This window comes from Peromyscus leucopus, chromosome 7 (genome assembly GCF_004664715.2).
Source record: "Peromyscus leucopus breed LL Stock chromosome 7, UCI_PerLeu_2.1, whole genome shotgun sequence".
NCBI lineage: Eukaryota > Metazoa > Chordata > Mammalia > Rodentia > Cricetidae > Peromyscus > Peromyscus leucopus.
This window is the reverse complement of record NC_051069.1, coordinates 77,540,722-77,568,004: the sequence shown is the minus strand read 5'-3', so window position 1 is coordinate 77,568,004 and position 27,283 is coordinate 77,540,722. Positions and strand designations below refer to the sequence as shown.

At 39.5% G+C, this 27,283-nt stretch overlaps 1 protein-coding gene across 10 annotated transcripts; it reads right to left on the bottom strand.

Moving 5' to 3' along the window:
* Positions 1-26,981, bottom strand: LOC114697304 (zinc finger protein OZF-like). 10 transcript variants are annotated; one of them, XM_028875552.2, is made up of 11 exons: positions 26,754-26,981; positions 23,778-23,981; positions 22,640-22,811; positions 14,772-14,864; positions 12,832-12,980; positions 4,238-4,689; positions 3,766-3,860; positions 2,983-3,213; positions 2,159-2,181; positions 1,685-1,782; positions 1-583 (listed from the first exon to the last, which is right to left on the bottom strand). In XM_028875552.2, the coding sequence occupies exons 4-11, from the start codon at positions 14,796-14,798 to the stop codon at positions 51-53; spliced, it is 1,608 nt and encodes a 535-aa protein (XP_028731385.1). In that variant the 5' UTR covers positions 14,799-14,864; positions 22,640-22,811; positions 23,778-23,981; positions 26,754-26,981; the 3' UTR covers positions 1-50. The 10 variants fall into 10 exon arrangements, with proteins under 10 accessions (XP_028731385.1, XP_028731388.1, XP_028731384.1 ...); XM_028875555.2 differs by having other exon boundaries at positions 23,778-23,858; positions 26,754-26,841; XM_028875551.2 differs by lacking the exon at positions 26,754-26,981 and adding an exon at positions 26,554-26,640.
* Between the last annotated feature and the right edge of the window lie 302 nt (positions 26,982-27,283).

Genomic DNA, 27,283 nt, shown 5'->3' with positions numbered 1-27,283 from the left:
TATTTTCTTTAATAGTATTTTAATATTTAGTAGCAATAAATGAGGTAACATTACAGTAGGGAGGACTTAAAAATCACTTGGTACTGGACTGCAGTTTGCCCATTGGAGAAGAAAGGCCAGACAGGGTAACTGAAGGTGCCAGGAGGGTACTTGTGTATGAGGGAACTCTTGGCAACATTCACAAAACTTAAACATCCCTCCTCACAATCAAGGAACACACCAACTCGGCCCAGTGGCTTCTCTATATAGTGCTGGAATACTGGGTGTGTGGTGAGGAGGCTGTAATGATTACCCTCCTTCACATACACAAGAAGAAATGCCACTTCAGATTCAATCAGTTGGTCTCTATTCCTTAAGCAGGAATCCTTACAAACCCCTACAGCCCAGTCCCAAGAGTCCTTCAAAACAATCTCCCAGTAATATTTCCCTGAGATGAAGCTCTGTGACCTCCAGGAAGCCAAATAGCATCCAACAGAATCCTCAGGTGTATCTTTATGGTGAGGTCTGAAGCTCAATCTTCTCATGGCATTAAATAGGTTCATCTTGTAATGCAACATGGCTAAGTTGTCAAAGATAATGAGCACTGTGGGAAGAAACAACATTTTAGGTAAAATGACAATTTGCATTCTCGGGTGAGAGCGGTCCATAGAGTCTTCGTGGATTTTAAAAAGAGAATGCTAAGACTTGAGGATTAATTTGGCTAAAATAAACCAATGTCAAGGATTTCCACAGAAAAGAATGGTAGCATGCTCTAATTTTTTGAATATTTTAGATAACGTAGAGGAGGTAGCCTCAGCCTACTTCTGTCAGGTGACTTTTAATAACACCTGCCTAAGGGAAGATGTGTGCATTGCAGCAAGGGCCAGAGCAAAGGCTGTGCTCATGGATCTACATGAAAAGTCATTTTTATGTAGATATAAGTAGTGATAACTTTCATATTGGTGTTTTCATTTGCATCTACCTGAGCATATTTATACTCTAGGAGAATCTAAATATGCTCTAGAAGTGGATCCCCAATGTATTTGTCCTCCTTTAACCTCTGGTTCCTCTGATACTCTTTCTCTGTGAGGTTACAATTGACATTTTTGATGTAAAATGGGGATTTAAACACTGCCTCATGTCCTATCAATTTGGTTTATTTTCATTTCTCATGATACATGGCTTTGTCTATTTAGTTATTTTATGTTTTTGTTTGGTTCCTTTTGTGATAGGGATTTGCTCTTTGTCCTAGACTGGCAAGAAACTCACTATGTTAACCAGACTGTCCTTAAACTCATTGGCAGTCCTCCTCCCACTAGGTTTTTGATGCTGGGATTACTGGTGTGCACCTCTTTATCTTGTGTATTTTTTAATCTATGGAGTAAAATTCAAATTAAGAAATTAATTTCTAACACATTGAAAAGAAAATAGTCAAATATCTCCATCCCTGGCTACACTTGGTTTGAATCATACTGTCCAGAGTGAAATAACCATTCTACTCAATGAACAACTGATAGTCTCTTTTCTGCAACTATTACATACAACATGATATAAGTATGCATTTCTGTTTGTTGGTTTGTTTGTAAGATGACCATGTGATTCAATAATAATAGATTTGACTTACCTAGACATATTTCTGGGGAGTTAAAATATTTGTGTTTGCAAAGATGATACCTCTCATCATCTTATTAGTGAAGACACTCACCTTGGAACTGGTTGTAACTTTCAGTCAGTCCAGTGATGAGTAGAGCATTGAGTTCTGTCTTAATAGGCTGTGGCATGCTCAGCTGTATTGACTCACTCCTGCAAGGAAAAGAAAATACTGATGTGTGTGGTGCTAAAGAAATCACACAGTGATTAGGAAAAGGTTCATTCCAAGTTCAGCCAAACACCTCAGGTTACACAACCCTGACAACTTGAGTCCAATCCTTGGAACCCTTGAGGGAAAGAGAAGTTGTCCCCTGAAAGTTATCCTCTGACCTGCACACAAGTGCATTTACATGCACACACATTCACACACACATAAAAATAACAAAACAAATAAAAAAATCCCAAAAACATCACACAAAAACAATTTAGTATTTTTTATATAAAAGACATCTGCACTTTCCTAAGGCAACTTGGACAATTTTACAGCATATTTCAGGGTGTCCTGACTTGCACTGATGGCTAAACTTACCTTCTGAACACGTCCTCCAAACGCTGCAAAGAAAACAAAACAAGATTAGATATCTGAAGAATTGAAATAAAATGTTTGTTTCTAAAGTTCATATAAATGTCAGTCAACATCACACGAATCTATCCTGGGAAATTATATTCATGTTTTAAGATAATGTCAACCAAGTAGATTAGCAGATCTTCAATTCTTGATGAAATCAAACTGGAGAGTCAAATTTGAGAAGGATATGGGTATCGACTGTACATTGCTTTTGATCACCCACCTGTCTGCAAAGGTAACATTCCCTGAGCTTCTCTACAAGCCATAGGGATACTTTAGCGAAGGATACTTCAAAAGGGTGGCCTCACCCCTGCATGGTGCTTCACATGTGTATTTCAGAATTGCAGGGTTAGAGGCCTGAGCATTACTGAGTTGCAAGGTATTATGTACTACCAAATAGGATCCTATCTCAAAATGCAAAACTCCTAAAAGACTCTCAAAAACACAACACTCAAACAAAAGAAATTAAGCCATGGGTTACATTAAATATGCACAATATACAAGTACAGGTAAAAAATATTGGAAACCTAAACCATTGAATTTCAGTTTTTGGAGAAGCAAGGCACAAAAGACAAAAGTTAGGACATAATCCCTGGAGAATCAACTGACATAATTTCAAAAAGCTGGTTCTTTCAAGATTATTACAGAATTTTGTTTCTCCAGAAAATTTCTGAAAAGAAAACTCTCATAAAAAGTGTAGGGAATATTGAAAGCTATCTTAGTATAACAATCACCACTGTGGGACTAAGACAATAAAGCCTCTTCCTGCACTCCTCCATGCTCACCTGCAGCAGGACCACATATGGCTCCTGGGACATTGCCATCAGCTCCTGATACATTTCTCTTAGTTCTTTACTCTTTTGCATCACCATGGCTTCACTTGTCCTGAGTTTCTCTAAAACACATTGGCCTTCATTTCTCATAGACTCGATGTGTTTCTCTTCCTCTTCACAGAGGAGTGGATGTAGCTTTCTATACTCTGTCCTGATCATTTCTTCCCGAAAAGTCAAGTAGTACTGAAGAAAAAAACACATTCCCAATCATATTTGCAAAGTATTTTGTCCTCCCTCATTCCATCCTCCTATGCTTAAATTCCACAAATGACTTGTATAACTCTGATGCATATACTATGATTGACTGTCTTCACACCTCAGAAAATGTAAATGCCTTGGTTCCATTTATTTCTTCTTTATTGATTACACAGGCAATCCAACCCTAAGATGCATTTACACTTATATTAGAGGTGCAGAGGTGCCTGAAAAAAAGAATGATCATTCATATGTTCACAAAGTCATGAAACTCTGCATGTAGTAATTAGAATTCATGGTGTAGTCATAGAGTCTAATGCAGTGTGCAGAACTGTCAGCAATTCACTCATTAGTCCCAGACGCTTCTGCAAGAGGCAGACCATTTTTTCCAAGAACAGGGAAATATTATACACTAAGATTTAAAAGTGAATAGGACACATATTCCAAGTACCCTATCCTAGGCCTTATATTCAAATCATGAATGGCAAATTTTGAAAATATCTGCATCAAGCAGATTTTAAGCATGGTTCTCATACTCACAGTCCAGAGATTTCTTATTCTGTTCTCTGCCTCTAAATTCTCTTGATTTTCTTGGACCTTCTCCCATAAAGATGCCATTTGCTTCAAAAGTCTATCTTGTAAAAAAAAAACAATGAATATCAATTTTGGAAAATATAACTGATAGACAAACTCTTGGGCAATTAATACAATTAATGTAGTGAGAGTACCAGATGCTTCTCTCTAGTTGAGTCCAATGTACATTTTCTAATTTAGTCTCCAGTCATAGACACTTTTAAAAGATAAGAAGTTAGTATTGCACTTTCCAGTGACCTGGGCATAAAGTATCATAAAATACAAATGATCTTTACACTCATCGGTCCCCCAAAGGACTGATGTTTACAGTCCTAATCACCCTTTCTTCATTAGCTGTTATTAAAGTTACACCATTCTGTAAACAGTGTGGCTTGTTACTAATGAGGACCAGCATCTTCCTGTGGTTTGCTAAGCCTACCTCTCTCCAGCTTGCAAGTTCTCTCAGAAACATCAGTCACCATTTCATCCTCAGCAGCTGCTTCAATGGGACAGTGTCTGTGTCCTCTGTGCTCATGGGAGTTAGAGCAGAGTTCACAGAGGAAGAGCCTGTTCTCAGGACAGAAGATCCTCTTAGTATCCTCGTGGGTCACACACTTTTGCTCCTCAGAGCTTAGGTCCTTCATGAGGCTGGCTTGTCTGACAATGGTCACCAACTTCTTCAAAACAATGTTGGTTCTCAATTCCTTCTGATATTGTTCCCTACACATAGGGCATTGGACAGGAGGTTGGAAGTCTTCCCAGGAAAGTTGGAGGCAGGCTCGACAGAAGCTGTGACCACAACTTGTGGTGACTGGATCTGTCAGGCAGTTTAGGCAGATGAAGCAGGTGAGTTCTTTCTGGAAGGCTTGTGAAATGTCTGACTCCATTTTTCTGAAGGAAGAAAAGCAGAATTACTATTATTCGACTCCAGAGAAGCTAGAAACAGCACAAAAACTGATGCAAGTTGTGATTTAATTCTGTGTATGGCAAAGCAGGCTTCATTTTTCAGGAACAAAAAAATCAACATAAGTATAGGATTGCAGTTGCTGATCTTTCCTGTTTCACTCTTCTTGACAGAAATATAGATTAATCTGATGTCCTTCTGAGCCATTCCACCTGCATCTTTTTTGGAGACCTCATTCAAATTAGTGTCTTAGTTGCTGGTCTGAGACATGCTTTCCAAGTGTTTATAAATAAATATACACTAGAGTGATCAAACTCCTTCAAGTCCACATGTATGCCCTTCACTACAGACATAGGTAGGTTAAACACACCCTTCTTTGTTGGCTATCCAAGAAAACACTCCCTATTTCACATGGTCCCTAGTAAATGCTTTGCTTCATTTCTGATTTTAGCATCTTAGTCCTTCACATCCTCCTGTCCCACCCCTCGACACTTGAAGGCAACATTAGTTACTTGACTTCTTTCTGATGCAAATAGTTACCAAGAATAAGAATTAGGGAGGCTCATAATTCAAGGATATGTCCATCATTATGGGGAAGAAATGGTGGCAGTAGCTTGAGGGAGCTGGTCGCATTGCATCCAAAATCAGCAAGAAGAAAACAAGGAACTCTTGCTGCTCAGCTCCTGTTCCCTTTTCCTTACTTTGAGACCTCAACCCATGGAATGGTCAAGTGACCTCATGAGCATTTAGTGTGGATCTTACCAACTGTAGTGAATCTACCCCCCAATAATCCTTCACAGACATCCCGAGGTTACCATATCTATCCAAAATCCCATCAAGTTGAAATCTAGGGTACTCTCTGTGGAAACTTGTTTGTTTATCAAAGATACAGTTCGTGGCTTCAGTTTATTGGATGAACCTTGATGCATAAATGAGGCTCTCATGACTACAGCAGAATTTCCTATTTAATCAACAGGTACCCATTGTTCCTTCTCTTTGAACATCTACACAAATAAAGAATCTTGGATTGACTGAGATAAACATCCCCCAAATAACTTCAGCTTGTGAGATCTGATGCAAATTGAGTCCATGGCTTTAGCTGGTAGTACTATTTACCTTGAAAATAATACTAATACTCATTGTCAAGATTATTTTAGAAAAGAGATGGAGACTCCAATGCTCCCTTCCTTAACTTACGTAATCACCCCCATTTGGTATTTTTTTCTGTATACTAGATACTTCATTTTTTTTTGAATGCCTAATGCTGTTTATTGAAGGAGGAAAGAGGTCTTAAATACAGGCTTACAGCACAATGGGGGAACCCTATAGGGCAGAAGGTGCTACTGATGTTTTACAATCTTGCAAGTAAGCTGTTTATGCCCAATATGCAGGATATACAGACAAGGAACTTGCCTTAAGCATTCAGGAGGGTAGAACTCAGCAGGGAATTAGCTTAGGGAGGATATCAAGGTCAAGGTCAGCAAGCAAGGCAACAGTTAACCAAAACTGGAGCCAGGGCCATACAGGTCCCCACTTTTACTAAAAAATGAGCTTCTGATACTTCATTCCAAAATAATTTATAAATTCACAGAAATAATGAAAACTGAATGCAGAATTTAAAAATTGCACCAGATTATAACCAGGATGTACTTTTCTGAATAGAATATTGTGTTTAGTTTTCTCTAAATTCATCACATGTATACTTCCAACCTAGCAAATCAACCAATAGCAGGAAAAGCCAGATTTTAAAAGATGGTAAACTATTATCAAGCATTATTTCACACTGTAATGTTTTCCTATAGTTTACAACAGAAAATACTAAAATATTTTCCTTTGCTAAATAATGAGTTTTCACTTTAATACATCATACTCATAGAATATATCTCTAAATGCTAGTAATCATCAATCTCTTCAGAGCAATTATTTCATATATTATACATGTAAAATTGATTTAGAGGTGTTAATCTCACATCTATGAACTACATACAGAAATTCTCTATAAATATTCCTAAAATTTAGAGAGAGAACAAAATTGAAAGGTAGAACATCAGAGCAAAGAAACACTGTGAATGGATAAACTACAATCATCTATAGCTGTAACTCACAGTATTTTTACAAAACAAGATGACCAAATGGGAGCAGAATCTCTTTTGAAAAATAGACAAATTTCAAGCATTTTTAAGCAGAAACCTCAGTTTTGTAATAAATTAAAATAGAAAACACTGACTTTCAATCTTAAATTATGCACTCACCCAAGAAATAGTCTCCAGTCTCAGCAGTGTTTTGAGAAGACACAGCAATATTAGCTCAGCTCTGGGGTGTGATCCCCAATGTGTGGAGTGGATAGATCTAGCAGTCTAGGAGTCAGAAGATATGGAGACTCACTCTGTCTGGTCTAGAGAAGAATGAAGCTGTCTGGCCCCTGGAATGTCCTTATATACTTTCTAAAGACCATACCCACTTCCTTCCATGTTGCTTTTACTGATGCTTGCTGTACTTGAGCTCCTGTAAATAGCAGTATTCTAAATGGATGGAAGATTGACTTAACTCTATGGCCAGTATCCACAAACAAATCTCCACAACAAAGTTTCCTGAGGTCATGCTTAGCTGGCTGTGGTAGCTCACACCTTTAATCCTTAGAGTACCAGAGGATGACCTGCTAAAGCAGGAGGAGTTTTAGTTTAAGGTCTGCCTAGGATATACAGTGAAAACTTTTCTTAAAAAAATAAATAAAAGGAATTTTTGCTACAATATTTCACTGTTTTTAAATAATTTGTGGTGTGCTTATATTCCTGCTTTTCCTTTTGTAATTTCAAACTTAATGATATCAATCTGTGATTTTAGAAAATATTCTGGGTAAAATGTGTTTCTAAGTACCAGGAGCTGATAAGTAGTGCTGGGTGTGCTGGTGTAAGAGAGTTAAGGAAGTTCTTAGGATGGAGAAAAGCAGGTGTTCCACCAGAATCTAATTTGTGCCCTGGGAAATGGGACAGAGAGTGAAGGGAGGCCACAGCAGGTAGTCTGCTACAGAGCTGGGCTGAGACTAGGGCATTGGATTTGGAGAGAAGACTGAAGATCTTCAGTTAGCCTGCCTGCTTCCCTAGCCTACTTGCTTCTCTGGCAGGCTTCACTGAAGGGTTCCTAGGGAATGCATGCTGGTGTTTGGAGGCTGGAATAATGTGATTAGAAGCAGGAAAGAAAGTTGGAGGGGAAGATCTGTGTAATCCACTAGAGGTGGGGGCAGAGAGGAAGGGAAGGTTACAGCAGATGGTCTGCTACAATGCCTGAGCTGAGACTAGGGGATTGGATTTGGAAGAGGAGGGAGAAGTGATGATCCATAGTTAGCCTGTTTCCCTGGCTAGAATCTCTGAACTTTATTTTTGTTTCCCATTAAAACCCCTGTGGTATATATTGCTGGAACACAGTAATGTTTTGTAAAATATATCTTTGTGGGCAGATTTTAAAACAGGCTTCATTTTACTCCATTGTACAGTCATCCTAAAAAAAAGTAGGGGAAGAGGCAAAGGCTTACCCCAGGTAATGCTTGTCTTTGAGAAATCGTAGCTAAAGTTTTTACATGGCCATCCCACATTCTCTATGATCTTTCAAAATGCAAGAGAGATGGGATAAAAATGAATGTGGCGAGCCGGGCGGTGGTGGCGCACGCCTTTAATCCCAGCACTTGGGAGGCAGAGGCAGGCGGATCTCTGTGAGTTCGAGGCCAGCCTGGGCTACCAAGTGAGTTCCAGGAAAGGCGCAAAGCTACACAGAGAAACCCTGTCTCGAAAAACCAAAAAAAAAAAAAAAAATGAATGTGGCTTTTCATCTAGGACCTCATCTGACCTTCTCAGGCCCCAGACATGCATGTGGTGGACATACATAACATATGTACATTTATTCAGGCAAAACACTTACATGTAAAGTCAAGTAAATACATCTCTTTTTTTCATTAAAGTGTAGTCGAAACAAAGCTTACCAATTAAATAGCTATTAGTGGGCATGCACCTAGCATTCCATAACTGGAGATTCAATTATACAGAGTAACTCATCACACATCCTTTGGCATACATATCTATACCTGTGCAGGTACCAATTTCTAAATTAGAAATTCATCTTCCAGAGACTGCATTTAACTGGATGAAATAAAATATTACCATTGTTGACAGCTGTCTGAGTTAATTAACAGTTAATCTGTGCAAAGTAATGTGCAAGGGTTGTACATGTCTACAAAAATGCTTTTTTTATTACTGGGTGCAACTATGCACAGTGAAGACATGGGGGTATGTGTTTTACTTATGATTTAGGTAATAAAAATAGAAACTGGCTAGCAATGTTGGCACACACCTTTAATCCCAGATTTGGGGGGCAGAGACAAGTAGATATGTGAGTTGCAGGTCAGTCTAATTTACATAGCAAATTTCAAGGTCAGATGGGTCTACATAGCAAGTCTAGGACAGCAAAAGCTACATAATAAGGAGACCTTGTCTCAAAGCAACAACAAAAATTTTTATATAAATTAAAATTTTACATTCTTTAGTAGAAAATGTATAGTATAATTCTTCTATGTGTCATACTTAAAACAGCATTACCTTGCAGTAGAAGTTAGTGTAAATTCCTTTCAAAATTGTATGTGCTAGGTAAAACTTGGCCCACTGTGTGGTAATGTTGAAAGGTGAGTGAACCTCTGCCAGATGGCAAGGAAAGGAGGAAGAGGAACTGGATCAAGGGAAAATGCCACAAAAGGGATTAGTGCTAATCTTGGGCTTACTCCCATAATTTTGTGTTACTTTTAATGCAGGGTCAAAGCACATTTGCTATCTCTCTACACAGAGCTTGTTCCCTTTACAACTCTTCAGCATGTTGTAAAACAGCTAAGCAGGCCCAAGGTAGAAGCTAAAATGATGAAACTACCTGATCTTCGATTTTCAACCTAAAAAAGAAATTATCATCAAAATAAATTTAATCTCCTGGTAAAGATCTAAACATTAAGTGTTTTGTTACAGCAACAGAAAATGACAGAGCACACTATTTGTCACAATATTTATTATATTAGCTGTATGTATTATCATGTCACAGTTAAGGTGTCATTAAGAGAAATTTCTGACATAAATTTCTAACCTGAGGAGGCTCTTCAGTGTTCCTTAAGCAATGTATCAGATCCCTGGCCTCTATCCAGGAGCTGATGATCAGCAGCTCCCAACATCCAGTTAAATAAACAAGAATGTCTCCAGACTCAGTCAAATGTACCTTCACAGACTATATCACCACTCATGTTTTATGCCTGGTCAATACTCAAATATTTGTTGTTAAAGTAATTATGTTTAACATTACTTGTATCCATATGTATAATACATAAGTTGGTAAGTCTCTCTTCATTACAATTTTTTATAAAAATGAATAGTAGGGTGGTGGTGGTACACACCTTTAATCCCAGCATGGGGGGGGGGGCAGAGCCAGGCAGATTTCTGTGAGTTCAAGTCCAGTCTGCTCTAAAAAGTGAGTTCCAGGACAGGTGCCAAAACTACACAAAGAAACACTGTCTCAAAAAAAACACACAAAAAAAAGAAGAAAAGAAAAATGAAAATACTATAGAAATATTTGACAGTGATCTATTTTTTCTTTAGTGAGATACCCCTGCATGATAAAAAAAAAAAAATCCCAAAAATGATTCATTGTGATCTTTCCACAATTGATTCTTCTAGAATTAAGCTGGAAATGACGAATGATTAAGCAGGCTTCTCTTCTGTATGAATATGCTGATAAAAGGCTACTCACATCTCTCAGAAAGACTCTCTGTATTCATAAAATGAATTATCAAGAGTGACCTGTTAGTAGTACAATGAAAACAGATCACACTTGGGAAGACTAAATATTACAAATATTTATTTCATACTAATGTGCCAGGCATAGGGCACAAAGACAAAGGTGAAAGATCTCTGTTTTCTTCAACCAATTCTTTAATCCCAATAAATTTTCCTCAGTGTTTGTAAGAATGTCCTTTGGGCCAGCCGGTGTTGGTGCATGACTTTAGTCCCAGGACCCGGAAGGCAGAAGCAGGCGGATCTCTGTGAGTTTGAGGCCAGCCTGAGCTACAGATTGAATTCCAGGAAAAGTGCCAAAGCTACACAGAGAATCCCTGTCTCAAAAAAAAAAGCGGGGGGAGGGGTTACCTTCACTTCACTTTGACATAAACTGGAAAAAAATGTCTGCTGTTCTTTGGGTTGCCAAGTCTAGAAATATTGCATATCAGCTGAATTCACAGTCTCCCAGCAAAACTCACTTAACTTATAATGACCATAGTGAGGCTGAGAATTGCAGGCTAGGTCCAGAGATATAAGAAAAAGGTCTCTGGGGGCATAGCCACTCTGCTACCCAGTATTATTCCATTATACACAGTTTGTGATATATGCCAATGCTTAATTTCTAAATATCCTGATGCTGTTCAATACTATAAGACTTTTCCTTGATTGTGCTGTCTGATACTTGCTTAGGTGTGATGTATGGTTAATGAATGGGCTTTCACCATTATAGGCATTCCTTTCCAATTGAGTTCTCTGATTCATGCTGTGTGGAAATTTCCACTGGACAGATTCCATGATTATTCCATTCACAGAGATTTTACTCACAGGATTATTTCATATTTAACAAGGAGTGACTTTTAGACAGTTTTCTAATGATTACATTTCTACAAGAGTCTTTTGCCAGTGCAGACTTTCTCATGCATATTAAGGCATGAATGATGCCAAAATGATTTTCAACTTTTATTCATATATTTTTCTCAGTTATAAAATGTATTTTCCACATTTATGACTTTCATTGAGGTTTTCTCCAATATGAGTTAGATATATTTAAAACATGTTTAAAACTTCTATATTTTTTATATTCATGTTTTCTCCTATGTAAATACTTAGATGCATTCCAAGTTTAGACCTGTAGTGTGGGACCTTTTCCCATATGTATTACATTTATAAAAATTTCCTCTTGTGTGAGTTTTCTCATAACATTTTAAGGGCAATTTCTGGTGAAACTTTCCTTCACATTCAATATGTTCCTAATGTTTCTCAACCCTGTGAGGGTTCTCTCATGTGAACTGAGAGCTGTTTTACAGAAAGAACACCTATACTACACACACTCAAGGGAATTCTTGGTTGTAGTATTTGAAGCATTCTGAGGCTTAAATAAATGTCTTTCTATACCCATCATCATCATACTTCCCCATGTCTGTGAGTTCTCTGATGCCTACTTAGGTTTGATTTCTGTGAAAATGTTTTTCTACATATATTGCATTCATAGGGTTTCTCCCCATAATGAATCAACTCATGTACAATGAGAGATGATTTGTAGCCAAACATTTTCCCACACTGAATGCATTCATAGAGCTTTTCACCTGTGTGAATTCTATAATGCTTACTAAGGACTAACTTCCACTGAAATGTTTTCCCACACTTATTACATTCATAGGGTTTCTCACCTGTATGAATTATCTGATGTTTGTTGAGATATGACTTGTTTTGAAAGGCTTTTCCACACTCTTTACATTCATAGGGTTTCTCACCTGTGTGAACTTTCTGATGAGTTTTGAGGTATGACTTATTTTGAAAGGATTTTCCACATTCTTTACATTCATGTAATTTCTCACTGTTGTGAATTCTCTGATGCCTCCTGAGGTCTGACTTTTGGTAAAAGGCTTTCCCACACTCATTGCATGCATAGGGTTTCTCACCAGTGTGAGTTCTATGGTGCATGTTGAAATAAGACCTGTTATGGAAGGTTTTTCCACATTCTTCACATTCATATGGTTTATCACTCTTGTGAGTTCCCTGATGCATTTTGAGGTATGACTTCTTTAGAAATGCTCTTCCACATTCTTTACATTCATATGGTTTTTCACCTGTGTGAGTTCTCTGATGCATTTTGAGATACCAGTTATGTTGGAAGGCTTTACCACACTCGTAACATTCAAAGGGTTTCTCGCCAGTATGAGTTCTTTCATGTACAATGAGGGCTGACTTTTGCCTGAAGGTTTTATCACATTTACTACATCCATAGGGCTTTTCTCCTGTGTGAATTCTCTGATGACTAGTAAGGGAAGATTTAGTGCTAAAGAGTTTCTCACACTGAATACATACATGGGCTTTTCTCTGGTTATGTGTCCCCGGATGAACTTTAAGGTCTGATTGGCTAGTAAAGGTTTTTTTACTTTCAAAGCATTTACAAGATTTGCTCCCTGAGTATGTTTCTTGGTGTTCAGTGAGGTTGTCATCCACATTGTAGAAGCCTAAAAGGACCAAAAAAAAAAAAATCATTTCTGTGAATTACACTTCAGGTTTTAATGGAATTCTCATGTTCATGTTAAGGAATTTTTCCTATCTTACTAGCATAGTGTTTTAAGATCATATTAAGTATTAATTTTTAAACTTTAGATATAACATACTGAAACATACTAATAAGTTAACATATTTTTTCTCACTTTATTTTATTTTTGTGAAGAAATATTTTGTTAAAATATCAAGCTGGGTGGGTGGTGGGGGCGCACTCCTTTAATTCCAGCACTTGGGAGGCAGAGGCAGGAGGATCTCTGTGATTTTGAGGTCAGCCTGGTCTAAAAAGACAGTTTCAGGATAGGCTACAAAGATACACAGCAAAACCCTGTCTTGAAAAACAAATAAATAAATAAATAAATAAAAATATCGATTCATTGCTAGGCATACTTTTCCACTCAGATAATGGTTACATTTTTTTACACTGTTCTATTCTCATATTTTCTTTTATACATGACAATTGTGACCTTTTTTTTCTGGCATTCTCTTTATTCTGGTCTAAAATGGGCAATAATTTCTAGAACATCTTCTTTCCAGATTATGAAAGAAGTCCAAAGGACAGCTTCCTAACCTGAAGCTTCCCTTATGGCCATGAATTTGCATCTTAGTTTGTTTAGAATTACTACTTCAGGAGTAGTCATGGATTGTGAGTTTTTCAAACATGAAATTTCTTCCTTTCCACTTCCACACAAAACAGATACCAGTAATTGAGGTCTTAACTGAACAACATGTACTATCCTTTTCAAAACTATAATAAATACAAGGAAACACCTGTCCACCTCCACCCTGGGGAAATATGTATGTTGTATGTCATCTCTAAAGTGTCTAGCTGTACTCAGACTGTAGTCCCCATTTGAAAAAAAAAAAAGAACCTGAGGGTTTTTTTGGTTTGGTTTGGTTTGGTTTTTGGTTTTGGGGTTTTCGGTTTTTCTGAGACAGGGTTTCTCTGGGTAGCTTTGTGCCTTTCCTGGAACTCACTCTGTAGACCAGGCTGGCCTTGAACTCACAGAGATCCACTTGGTTCTGCCTCCCAAGTGATGGGATTAGAGGCATGCACCACCACCCGGAGCTGAGTTCTTCAATATGAAAACTTATTTCACTTCTCCTTGATTCTTAAGTCAGAACACCTCTTCCTATGCTGGGTCCTCCTTCTGATTTCTTAGATCATACCTCACAAGTCTAACTTTTAGATCTTTTTCTCTATTTTCTTATCAACTACCTAAGTAAAATACTCTATAACTTAGACACCATCTGTTACTCACTATACTCTGGTTCAACATTACATAGAGTTGTGACTCCTTAGTGTAAATAAACTTATCTGTCCTTTACCAAAGTGTTAAGTCCATGAAGTAAGGACATTAGTCTTACATTTTTGTACAATTTGTATATTGATGTACAATATATAAAATGACCAGCACTTGAAATCTGCTTCATTAAAATGTGCTAAAACAAAAACAAACACATGAAAAAATGTCTGAAAACAAAATCCCCATGAGATTGGAGTGTAAGAGACAACTGAAATTATGAAAAAAGAAATACCAGAGGAAATAATCAAAAAACAGACGTCAAAGGTTAGACTTCAGGTATAATTCTTGGAAAATTTTCATCAAATGAAAGGTAGGTACATATTCAAGAGAATTCTCCTTGTCGAGTATGTAATGAACAAGTTTGCACCCTCAGATATAGAACTTGGGATAAATTGGTAAAATGGCCAACTTATGCTAGACATGTCCAAGAGTATGACTAACCTGGCAGACTCTGGTTTGCAGATTCATCTGCTGTCCATGGCTCTGCTCCCTGTTCCAATTTGAAGATCAACTCAGGTTTAGGAACACATTGTCCTGTTAAAAAGAAATAATGTAGGACTTAGAGAAAATTTCTGCTATAAAGGTTCTTTGCAGAAAGACAAAAACAGGTTTTAAGATCTGTGCAACCTTTGTTGTGGACCTTTCACTAGAGAGCACTGAACAATCACAATGTGTGGCCTAGAACCTTACCCCTAAACAGCTTTAGATCTCACATTTGTTCATATATTTACTATACTGAAAGTGCTTGCTCCTGAGACTACTCACCCAGGGACACCAGGCTGCTGTATGTCTCCAGCATCACATTCCTGTACAGCACCCTCTGAGTATCATCAAGATTCTGCCACTCCTCCCAGGTGAAGTTCACAGTGACATCCTCAAATGACACCAAATCCTGCAACAGCACATTTCTCCTCAGTCAATTACTCTATGCTTATAAACAGGAACTTGAAGACCCAGCTTCTCTTAAGGAGTGGAAGGCTCTCATGTATATGTTACATTATAATTTCCCTTGCTTATATAGTGAAGAAAAAGAAATATCAAAGAATTATTCTGATATTATTGACTTATGAATGGAGGACAATGATTACCTTATAGATTAAAGACTTCACTGTTGGTGTAAGAGAACCAAGGCTATTCAGGTAACTAGGCCTTAATCACATAGGGTTGCACGTGAGGCATGAACATACCCAGGCCTCACTTTCCCTCTTAAGGGTTGGAGGCAGCCTCACTACTGTCGTGTTGTATGGGTCATGCAATAACAATCTAACAATCACCACTCCCAAAGATAGAGTGACCCTTGTCACTAAGTCATGCAGCATAACTCTTATGTTAACCAACCTGCTTCCTGCAAGACCTCCCCTTCCTCAGGAACCTTTGAAAGTATAACCTTTGCTTTACCTGGCATGGCTGAAACTCTTCTCTATCTCAATCACACAAGCAACCACACTCCATAGTAATAGTCCTATACATAGTATCACATATAGGTGAATGAACCTCCCTGTATTGTGACAACAGGAAAACATAAAATTGAAGAACTGATTATGAAATGAATGATTCTGTACTTACATATCTAGACATATCTTGGCTAGGAAAGGACCCAAGGGCTTCAGCCCCAATATGTCTCTTGCTACTGCTATGCCTTTATATGTTTGCTGCTGCCATTTTTTCACTGGTATCTGGCATGGTGTGAATGGGCATGGGGGGATCCCCATTGCCTTTAATGTGGTGTGATTATCTCACGGAAATATCCTGTTCTGCTGGGCATTTTTACCTGTGGATTATTGTGAAGATGGTTTTCTCCTAAACTGTACTGTAACTAAAGCAATGATTTTACACAATAAAATATTAGTTTATTAGTTTAAATAGGATTTTTGTTGTTTTGTTTGTTTGTTAGTTTGTTTTTCAAGACAGGGTTTACTCTGTGTAGTTTTGGAGCCTGTCCTACATCTCACTCTATACACTAGGCTGGCCTCAAACTCACAAAATCCGCCTGGCTCTGCCTCCCAGTGCTAGGATTAAAGGCGTGTACCCTGGCTTAAATAGGATTTTGATGATTGACAGTCTTTAATAAATACAGTAAGAGATTAGGATAAAGGTTAGCTTAGTGGGAAAACTAATATAGGTAAAAGTAAGATACAATGTTGCCCCTGCCCCTAATAAAGCAGGGGCTGCAGAGGATAGAAAATAAGAACAAGAAAATGTCTCTTGAGGAGTGCTATAGACATTGATTAGTGACTTAGGTTAATGATTAAGAAAAACAATTGAAGCCAGGCAGTGGTGGTGCACGCCTTTAATCCTAGCACTCAGAAGGCAGAGAGCCATGTGGATCTCTGTGAGTTCCAGGCCAGGCTCCAAAGCTACACAGAGAAACCCTGTCTCAAAAAAAGAAAAAAGAAAGAAAGAAAAACAATTGAGTCCCAGTAGCCTAGATAGCTTAAATTCTTTTAACCTTAATGTTGGAAGATGTGCTCAAAGTTTTTAGTGTACATTGTAACTAAAGCAAAGCTTCAAATAAATAATGACTTGAGGTTAGGTTAAAATGTTTTTGTTAATTGACTTTGAGGTAAAAATATCTTGGAAAATGATTTAAAGGCATACTTTATTAGTTCACCAACTCTGTGGCTTCCTCCTCAATCCTTGAGATGCTGGAGCCTGGTCCTCATGGCAGCAATAGGCAAGCTTTATATGCCAAATGGTATTCCTTACAGATTAAAGGTGTGTACTCTGACATTCCAATATTTCCTTGCCCATACAAATAACTGCTTATTACTTGTTATTTGTAAGACCTACTAATTACAAAATTACAGTATAATACTATGAAATTGTATCAGAACAGGTAAGTGAACTGAGCAGATCTGGATTTCAACAGCCATCCCCTAGAAAAACTAGAAAGGCTTATGGGATAGTCAGAAGGAATAATAGAGAGTGAGACATGGGAGTTTTTTCAGATACAGAGGAGGAAACACACACACACACACACACACACACACACACACACACACGCATGCACACACAACAAACGAACAAAAATCTTGCTATGAAATTCCTATTCCACAGGTAGAGGCTCTCCAAACAGACTAAGGTTAAACAAATTACTACTAGATAAAGATTGGATTGAAAAGATCTCTTTAAGAAAGTTTTAGAATATTTTGAAATGGAGAGATGGCATAATGGTTTAGCAGTTAAAGGTGCCTGTCATCAAGCCTTACACACTAAATTCCTTCCCTGGACCTACATGTTCCTCTGATTTGTACCCTTTTGTGTGTGTGCTTGAACATACATGCACACACACACACACAAATGTAAAAAAGGATATTCTGAAATGAATTTTTAAAAAAAATGAGTAAGATAAAAATTGTAGACTACAGCATAAACTGCTACTAGAGGGAAACTGATGCATGAAATAAAATATTAGGAAAAATAAGCTAAGATCGGTAATCTAAGTTTGAGCCTTTTGAGAGCAGAAAAACAAAAATTGAATACAGCAATGGGAGAAAAAAAAGAATCAAAGAATAAATCAATGAAATTAAAATAAAAAGTTAGCATACAGAGCACACACACAGAGAGAGAGAGATACACCACACACTCTGCTCAACAATTGAGGGCTAGAAGTATTCTGGACCTGAGTTCAGTTCTTAGGTAGAAATCAAAAGAAACACCTTTAATCCCAGCACTTGAGAGGCAAAGGCAGGCAGATCTCTGTGAGTTCGAGGCCAGCCTGGGCTACAGAGTGAGTTCCAGGACAGGCTCCAAAGCTACATAGAGAAACCCTGTCTCGAAAAACCAAAAGAAAAAAAAAAAGAAAGAAAGAAAAGAAAAGAAATTAATGAGACATAGGCTACAAAGTCAAGAAGAAGGCAGATATTGATGACAAAAATCTTGACTTTAGTGTTAAAGAAGAAACAGAAAATTCACCAAAACCGAACATTATGTTGACCCAAAACACAAATCCCTAAAATAAAATCCCATATATGCTCTGAATATAAATCCTATAAATAAGAAATCAGTATCAAATCAAGAGTCTAGGAATGACTCAATATTCAGAAATTAAATACTATACTTTGTAATAACCTTTGAGCTAAGCAAGTATACATGAAGAATACTGAAGTGAACTTGGATACTGACTTTTGGGAGTGGGCCACAACTACTGGGCAATTCTTCCATCTTTGGTGGAAACTAAATCCTCTTAGGCCTTATCTGTAGCAACTAGTTTGATCAATGAAACATGGCAAAGGTAGCATCTCGAAAATTCATAGGCAAGGCTGCAAAAAGTCACACAGTGAGGGGGTCCCTGCAGGTGTCATACAGGAAAGCAAACAACTGAAGAGGTAAGAATGAAAACTGAGGATTGGTGATTTAGCTCAGTGGTAGAGCACTTGCCTAGCAAGAACAAGGCCCTGGGTTCGGTCCTCAGCTCAAAAAATAAAGAAAGAAAACAGGAGCCAGGTGGTGGTGGCTCATGCCTTTAATCCTAATACTTAGGAGGCAGAGGCAGGTAGATCTCTGAGTTTGAGGCCAGTCTAGTCTACAGAAGAAGTTCCAGAACAGACAAGGTTACACAGAGAAACCCTATCTCAAAGAAAGAAAAGAAAGAAAGAGAGAGAGGTAGGGAAGGAGGAAAAGAAAGAAAGAAAGAGAGAGAGAGAAGGAAGGAAGGAAGGAAGGAAGGAAGGAAGGAAGGAAGGAAGGAAGGAAGGAAGGAAGGAAGGAAGGGAAAGAAAGAAAGAAAGGAAGGAAGGAAGGAAGGAAGGAAGGAAGGAAGGAAGGAAGAAAGGAAGGAAGGAAGGAAGGAAGGAAGGAAGGAAAGAAAGAAAGAAAGAAAGAAAGAAAGAAAGGAAAGAAAAAAAAAAACCTGGTACAGATTCTTTGGGGAGTCAAATGCCAGGTATTCATTGTCAGCATATTTAAAACACAGTACAATCTGGGAAAATGTTTCTAGGCAATAATTGGTCCAATCAATCCAATTCCAGGTGCACAATAAAGCTCAAAGTGTGACTACAAAGAAACTCCTTTACAAGGTACATGTGACCATGAGGGTGAGTTCTATAGCTAAAAGACCTAGAATCTAGATTGGTCTCTGACCAAAGCATAGAGGTGAGCAGGCTATAAAGTGCATGGAACATCTTCCCTAAGGATTGCTAACTAGGGAGGGAAGAGTCTGGAATAATCATTCTGGTGAATTTGGGCAACCCTCTGCCTCTATAGCAAAAGCTAGGTGAGATCTGTCTCTGTAGCAAAAGGTGGGTGAGGTCTGCCTCCAAAGAAAGGAAAAAGGTCACCAGGTCATTAACAAAATCCACTCTCACTCAGCTTTCTGGATGGAATAGTGGTATTTGGTTTTTAACTCGTCCATTGAGGAGACACTCCTGCAATGATTAACATTCCTGGTTCTCCTGGGGCTTCTCTGTGAGTAAAACAACAACACATCTCGTGCCCCCAACAACACAGCTCTGTTAGGAAGCTAGGCATTGGGTAGGAAATCCAGATATCCTGAGACAACCAAAGAAGCACAATGAAAATCCAGAAGAACCTTCTTCCTAGGACACATGGAAATTCCTACAGCTGCCCACTGTCAGGCAACAGTGAGTGTTCTTGTACAACATCCCAGTTCTGCTTTCAGTGACCCACTCCAGCTGCCAGATCACTGCAACACTGAGTTAAAGCCAGCCAGCAGAGAATCCCTACCACAGAACCAGCAGTTATAAACTATTCTAAGTTGTCACATTTTTAGGATGGTTTTTGATCCATAGTTTGAATATGAAAGATCCTCCACATTTTCATGCACCAGATGCTTGGTCATAAACTGGTGACATTATTTTTAGAAGTGAAGAAAACTTCAGGAAGTTGGGACCAGCTAGAAGAAATAGATCACTGGGGTCATGTCCTTGCTTGTACATTATAGTCTCTGGCCCTTTCTGGCCTCTTTGATTGCTTTCTACAACCAGAAGAATAAGCTTCAAAGCCACTCATACCTATCAGTATGATGTATGATGTTCTTTTCCAGGACAGGAGACCAGGACACCATAAACTCAGCCTTCAATTACCATGAGCAACAACAACAAAAAGTCCTTTCCAATAGGTTGTTGCTCTCCAGTTATCATGCTACAAAACAACAAAAAGCCTAATTCAAGAAGAATAGCTGGCTAAATAAAATATAATCTGTTATGTAGAAATGGGATTTTATTTTAATAAAAAGTTATAGACCATGACCCTGTCATTGCAAATAAGGTGAGGTCTAAAGGTTACCCGAAATTCAAGCTAGAAGGACACCACAACACTTGATGAGGGAGTGAAGGGGAATCATAAACGTATTGTCAGAAATGGGTCAAAAATATGGAAAAAGTAAACAGGGATATGACCAAAATTCTTACCTAACAGGACACACAAAATGGTTAGCGCAACTGAGTATCTCATTGGTCTACCTAAGCAAATTCCTGGGGAAATGTACAAAGTACTACCTAGTTACCTATCTCTACCTTAAAAAAAAATGAGAGTAGAAAGATAATACTAATAAAGGATGATAAAATTTCAAGTATTTAGGAAAAATAAACAGGTAGGATTTACTGAGATGGAAATTTGGTTCACTGGAAGAATTCAACCCAATGTCTTAGTAAAAAGATACAAGATCCAAGAGATATTCTCCTTTCTGAGGGAAGCAGGATTGATCTAGTTAGACACAATGAAACAAGGTTGCTAATGTGGGTGGCTTCTGTGTAACGGATTTTGGTGAATTCTAAGGACATATTTTTTAAAGAATTTACTTCGATTTCATTTCTGGTACTAAAAGGCCACAGTCATAAAAAGAAAGCAATAGTTCCATTAAAACTTAATGGGACAGCAGATGGTAGCTCACACCTTTAATCCCAGAATTTAAGAGGCAAAGGCTGGTGGGTCTTTGTCCGTTCGAGGCCAGCCTGATCTATAAAGTGAGTTCCAGATCAGCTAGCACTGTTACACAGAGAAACCCTGTCTCTGGGGAAAAAAAAAAAAAAAAAAGACTGAGCAGGAGGAGACCCATATGCTTGCCTGGGGCTGCCTGCCCTTGTCAGAGAGGAGAAAACTCAGCCCCCCCCCAGGCCAAAAGGCACCCGGCATTGGGCACTATATGGTGAATAAATACATGGTGTGGTATGGGAGAAAGAGACAGAATGGTTCATGTCCTGTGGAGAGAGGCAGATCTGAAGAGGTAAAAATGGTGAGCAGCAGGCTGAGATAGGTGCCCTGCTTGCTACCTGGGGCGATGGTGATGCCTGGGCCTGGGCTGCTGCCAGGGCCCATGTCTGAGTCAGTGTCCCTGCTGCAGCCACAGTCTCTGTTGATGTCTGTGGCTCCTGTGACCACCAAAGGCCAAGGATTAGGCTGCACAGAGTTGGCCCTGCCCCTCACTGGCTGCAACACTAGGGAGAACTGGTCCTTCCCCTCACCGGCTGCAGCATTAGGGAGAGCGAGCAGGTCCTGCACCTCACCTGGGCAGTACAGTAGAGTTGCCCCTGTGCTGTAGGTTTGGGTGAGCCATCCCCAAGGGTATGAGAGCAGAAGAACTAGCCCCACCCCTTGCTGTCTGCTGCACAGGATGAACTAGCCAGGCAGTGCTAGAGAAATTCACCTTGGTAGTGAAAATGAGGGAGAGCTGGTGGGCTGACCAATCCAGCAACCATCCAGACCCAGAACCAGGGCTATGAGTTGGCCCACCCCAACATGTGGTGGTATTTTATCTGTGTACCCCAATAAAGAGCTTATCTGAGGATCAGAGGAAAACCCAGCCACTACAGTAAACATAAAAGTCAGGCGATGGTAGCATATGCCTTTAATCCTAGCATTCAGGAGGCAAAGATCTATCCGGATCTCTGTGAGTTCAAGGCCACACTGGAAACTGAGCCAGGCATGGTGGCTCACGTCTTTAATCCCAGCACTAACCATAGAGGTCTGGAGGTCTGTACAGACAGACAGGAAGTGATATAGCTGAGCAGACAGAGGAAGTGAGATGGCAGAATAGAAAGGCATATAGGAGTGGGTATACAGCAAGGAGGTCTCTTTGGAGGCTGAGGTGTCAGTAAGATGAGGTTGGCTGTGGCTTGTCCTATTCCTCTGATCTCTCGGTTTTCACCCTAATATCTGGCTCTGTTTTTTTTATTATAAGACCATTTAACAATTCATCTTACACCAACACCCACCCCACCTATGATCTGCTGGAGCATATGAAAGGGCCGGTCCTTCAGATCCAAAGCTACAGGATCTCCATGACACGGGGCAACAACAGATATGAATAAAATAACAATATGTAATCAAATGGGGACTAAACAACTCACCCCATATTCATTCATGATGTTTGCAAGTTGCTTGTTCATGATTTTGCCCTTGGAAACACACAGATGATATTGGAGATACAGTTGAGAAAAGGAGACTAGTGTAGAGTCATGAGAGGGAGAGGATATTCATAGCTTGGTCCTAGAGTTTCCACTCAAAGCACTATACAATTAGCTGAAAAAGAAGAAGAAAAGTTAAAATTGTAAGAAGATAGTTCCTAGGGACTAGAGAGATGGCTCAGTGGTTAAGAGCACTGGCTGCTCTTCCAGAGGACCCAGATTCAATTCCCAGCACCCACAGGGCAGCTCACAACTGTCTGTTACTCCATTTCCAGGAGATCTGGCACACTCACACAGACATACATGCAGGCAAAACACCAATGCACACAAAAATAACTCTTTTTAAAAAAGAAAACAGTCCCATTCACAAGAAAGTGCAACAAAGACAGCATTGGCAATGGACTCACAAGTGCATTCAGAGCCATTACACATGACAGTTATGGCTGAACTAATGAGTACAAACATCAGCAAGTAATGAACATATTAGTAATAATTAACATTCCCTTTTTAAAAGGAAACCAGAAGTCATTATGTTTGCTCTTACCATTAACACAGAAATGCACCTGTTTTTTATTGAAATATTCTATTATTCCACCAAAATGGGCTCCATATGAGCACTTTCTCATACTACTTCTTCCTTTGTACAGCTCATTTTCTTTCTTTTTTTTTTTTTTTTTTTTTTGGTTTTTCCAAGACAGGGTTTCTCTGTGTAGCTTTGCACCTTTCCTGGGACTCACTTGGTAGTCCAGGCTGGCCTCGAACTCACAGAGATCCGCCTGGCTCTGCCTCCCGAGTGCTGGGATTAAAGGTGTGCGCCACCACCGCCCGGCTGTACAGCTCATTTTCATGGAAAATATGCACATTGCAAGATTTGTTTTGCCCATGCTTATACAGTAAGAAGAAATTAAACAATGCCCATTTCTTATAGGACATTGTTACAATAATGTTTCCAAATGGGGCATCTCTATGTATCCACACCCTGATTTCATTCCCACGAATAATAATGAGCCATTTTACCAAGAGAACTCAGCAAATGTGAAGACAACCGAAGCTTGAAAAGTATTTCCTGACCAGTGCTCACCTACTAGACACAAATGTGTTGTGAAGAACCTTGGTGGCAGCTTGATGAAAATAAAGCCTTGAGGAGACTCTGCAGGAACCCCTGGATGTGAGACGGAACACCCAGAATGAGACAGCCTCAAAGCACTGATGACTCAAACCTCATTTATCACTGAAGGCAACAAAAGACAGCAATTTCCCAGCTGAGACCAGTCCAGACATTGACCTAGAGGAATGTGAAAAAAAAAAAAATCAAATTGTTCTTTAAAGTAATATTTTTGTTGTTGTACAAGAAAAACTGATACATCTAATAATTTAGAATTCAATTATTTTAACATATAATGGGAAATAGTTTCCAAGCATGACAAACACAGTAAAAAGTATTCTGTAACCAGATGCCTAAGGTTTGAAAACCACAGTAGGAATAGCTGAAGTCACATTATTCAAACCAGCACTGTCTGGCAAAAGAGCGTCTAACCTTTTAAACAGAGAAGCTGTTAGGTTCATGGCAATGTGGCATTCTGTAGTATTTGCATGTATAGGTTTAGAGCACAAGTTTAATGTGATCTATTTTCTTCATTTTACGAAAGTGAGACTGATTCCTATTATTTTCATTCTTATGAATTTTGGTTTACAGAATGCTAGCATTAAGTAAAACACTTCTATGTTTAACCTTTAAGGTTATATAATGTACAGAATGTATTAATGATAACAGGGATAGGAAGCTTAGCAAAAAGTATTTGGAAAGTATTTGAAAACCAGTCACCTTGTTCTGTGGTAAAGCATTTGCAGTTCACACTTGGACACTGGATTTCAACACCAAAAATAGAAAAACACAAATCTAAGGCATTTTCATGGTAACTAGTAATCAGTATTAGAAAATATACAAACATTGGTTTTTGTCAGCTACACATGGTAAACAGACATACATGTGGACAATATACTCAAACATACAAAATTAATTAAAAGAGCTCACACACTGGGAACAGTGAGGGAAGAGGAAAAGTAAACCTACCAACCACTGATTCAGTCAGGTGTGACAGGGCACCTCTCCACACTATATCACAACTTCCAGATCCAATACATATTCCCCAGGTCCTTGCCTATCTTTTTCAACTAAGCTGGTAGAAGAGCGACAACCTCAACCACCTAAAGAGGATCAAGGCCCCGACTACCACCCATATATTGATAGCTTCTGAGAAGGTAGTAGCTTTGCCCAAAAATTGTTCTAAGCAATGGGATCAGTAATTGCTTAGGTCATGCAAAGCTAAAAGTTTCACCTTCACTCTGCCTCTGCTCAAATGCACTAGTTGTGGAGGGAAGGTCATTAACAGTAGATCTTGCCTGCTGTGGAGCAGGTCCCCACTAGAGAATCTTCACAGGACTGAGATTGTTTGCATGGCCATTACACAGATGGAAACACAGCTGGAATTACCTTCACAGTAGCTCTTGCTTAACGCCCTAGAGATGTACACTGACTCATGTAGACTGATCTTCGCACATCATGTATTACATGCCAGAGAAATGCACATAAAGAATCTCCCTCTAACTGAACAAGTATATCCCCTGTCTCCAACCTCACCCACAGCTCATTAGCCTATGAGGCAGGTGGTACTATAATTGCTTGCTCTTCTATTGCATTATACTCAATAAACATACTTCCTATTCTGGTCTAAAGGGCAAATTCATTAACAGCTCAGCAATCCTTCCCTGTACTGGCCACCAACGTAGTAGGCTGAGCACTGAGGTAATGGGGAAGGACTCCAAATTGGACACTGTACTGTTCTGAAACATCATGATGTACAGGTAACTTTCAATTATGCAATCTCTGCCATGAAAATGTGGGCAGACCCTGTTAATCAAAGTACAGTTTTAGTCAAAGGGACCTGTATCACAAGGCCCTGCAGTTCTGTAGAGTTAGGTGGCAGCATTCTAAGGCTTGGACCCAGAGCTAATTCCCTACCAGGACTCAGCGCTTCCTAGTCTCTTATTAAGGTCTTCCTCCACACTAGGGTGATGGAATTCCTACTGATGAAACACCCTCCCCTTCAGAACTTGAAACCCTCTATTTTGTTCTCAAGAAAACGTTCCTATTTCAATACTAGAATCTCCTAAGAGATATTCTCGTCTCTGGTGACTTGGCATTTGCAAAAAACGAAACAAAACCTTCTAAGATAGTGGTTCTCAACCTTCCCAATGTTGTGGCCATTTAATACAGTTCCTCATGTTATGGAGACCCCCCAACCATAAAATTATCTTCATTGCTACTTCATCACTGTAAATTTGCTACTGTTATGAATCGTAATGTAAATATCTAATATGCAGGATGTCTAATATGCGACCCTTCCCATAGGTTGAGAATTGCTAAGAGCTCCAAACCTGGAGTGCCAAGCTGGCCACTGTCAAGCTGGCTACGCGGTGCACAGGAAGCCAAAAAACGTGACGAGACAGTAAATTTAAAGAACAGAATCGCCAATGCCCGACAGAGTCTAAAAACAGTATGTGAGAATTTCGGGTCAATTCATTAGGATAACAAACACCGTCTTTCGTACGGACTCGTGGGTCACAGGCCCCCTTCAGTCTACAGCACTTACACTTTCAACTTACACTTTCCCAGGCTCGCGGTTTGGGATTTCTGGGTTCATGCTAGTGAAAAATTCCTGGTTCTGCAGTCTGGTCTCAACAGGATTCTTCACCGGCAAGGGCTAGAACTTGAGCTCACACCTCAGGCCTGCTGGCCAGGGCAATCTAAAGACACGCACCGCCCCCACCCCCAAGTCGCCATCTTGGGCTCTCACCTCCTTGGCAGAGCTTCTGTAAATCCCTTGGACAGTTGGAATCACAGACCCAAACACCTCCTAGCGCAGTCTTCTGACACAGCAACCATGAACGCACTGTCCAGGTCGTCTGTTCCAAATGGGAAATGGTGGATCCTTGCAGTCTCCTCCCAGACCTGCTCCGGTCTGCCCCACGTCTCAGCCCCACCACCAAGACCCACCTATGTTTCTGCTTCCACCAAGCGAAATGGTTCGGATCCAGCTTCCGAGGATCGTGAGATCACTCTCCTCTTTCTTCCTCGCATCCGCCTCCAGGAACCCCGCAGCAAGCTCTCAGCCTGAGCGATGGCGTCAGCACCACGCCAGGTCGCGACTTTCTAAGCCAGTTTCCAGAAGAGTGCTGGACAGAGGCGTCCACACGCCGATTTGCAGGAGCTGTTTACTTGATCCTGTGAGGGATGGCCCCGTAGGTGAGGGACTACATTACCCATGAGCCTCTGAGAATCTATGGCAAGTATAAAAGGACATTTTCCCACAGGTCCACACTTGAATTACCAGGAATGGTGGATTTCATGGTTTAGAACAGATACCCACCTCATGACAGTGATATGAAATTCCTTCACCTTTCTCTCAGTCGAACCGCAGGTGTCCCAAAGCAGTATAGAATGTGAGAAGGAAGCTCCAGTGTATTCATTCTAGAAACAAAGCAAATATCTCTGTGGGAGACACTGAGTCGGAAAATCGTTATGAT

What these genes read in the sequence shown, in the direction of transcription:
- LOC114697304 (XM_028875552.2), bottom strand. Translation starts at nt 14,798, where the DNA reads ATGAATCTGCAAACCAGAGTCTGCCAG. An exon ending in GAATAAGAAATCTCTGGACT is followed by an intron (nt 3,214 to 3,765) that starts GTGAGTATGAGA and finishes TTTTTTCTTCAG; the next exon opens with TACTACTTGACTTTTCGGGA. An exon ending in CATATGTGGTCCTGCTGCAG is followed by an intron (nt 2,182 to 2,982) that starts GTGAGCATGGAG and finishes TTTTCTTTGCAG; the next exon opens with CGTTTGGAGGACGTGTTCAG.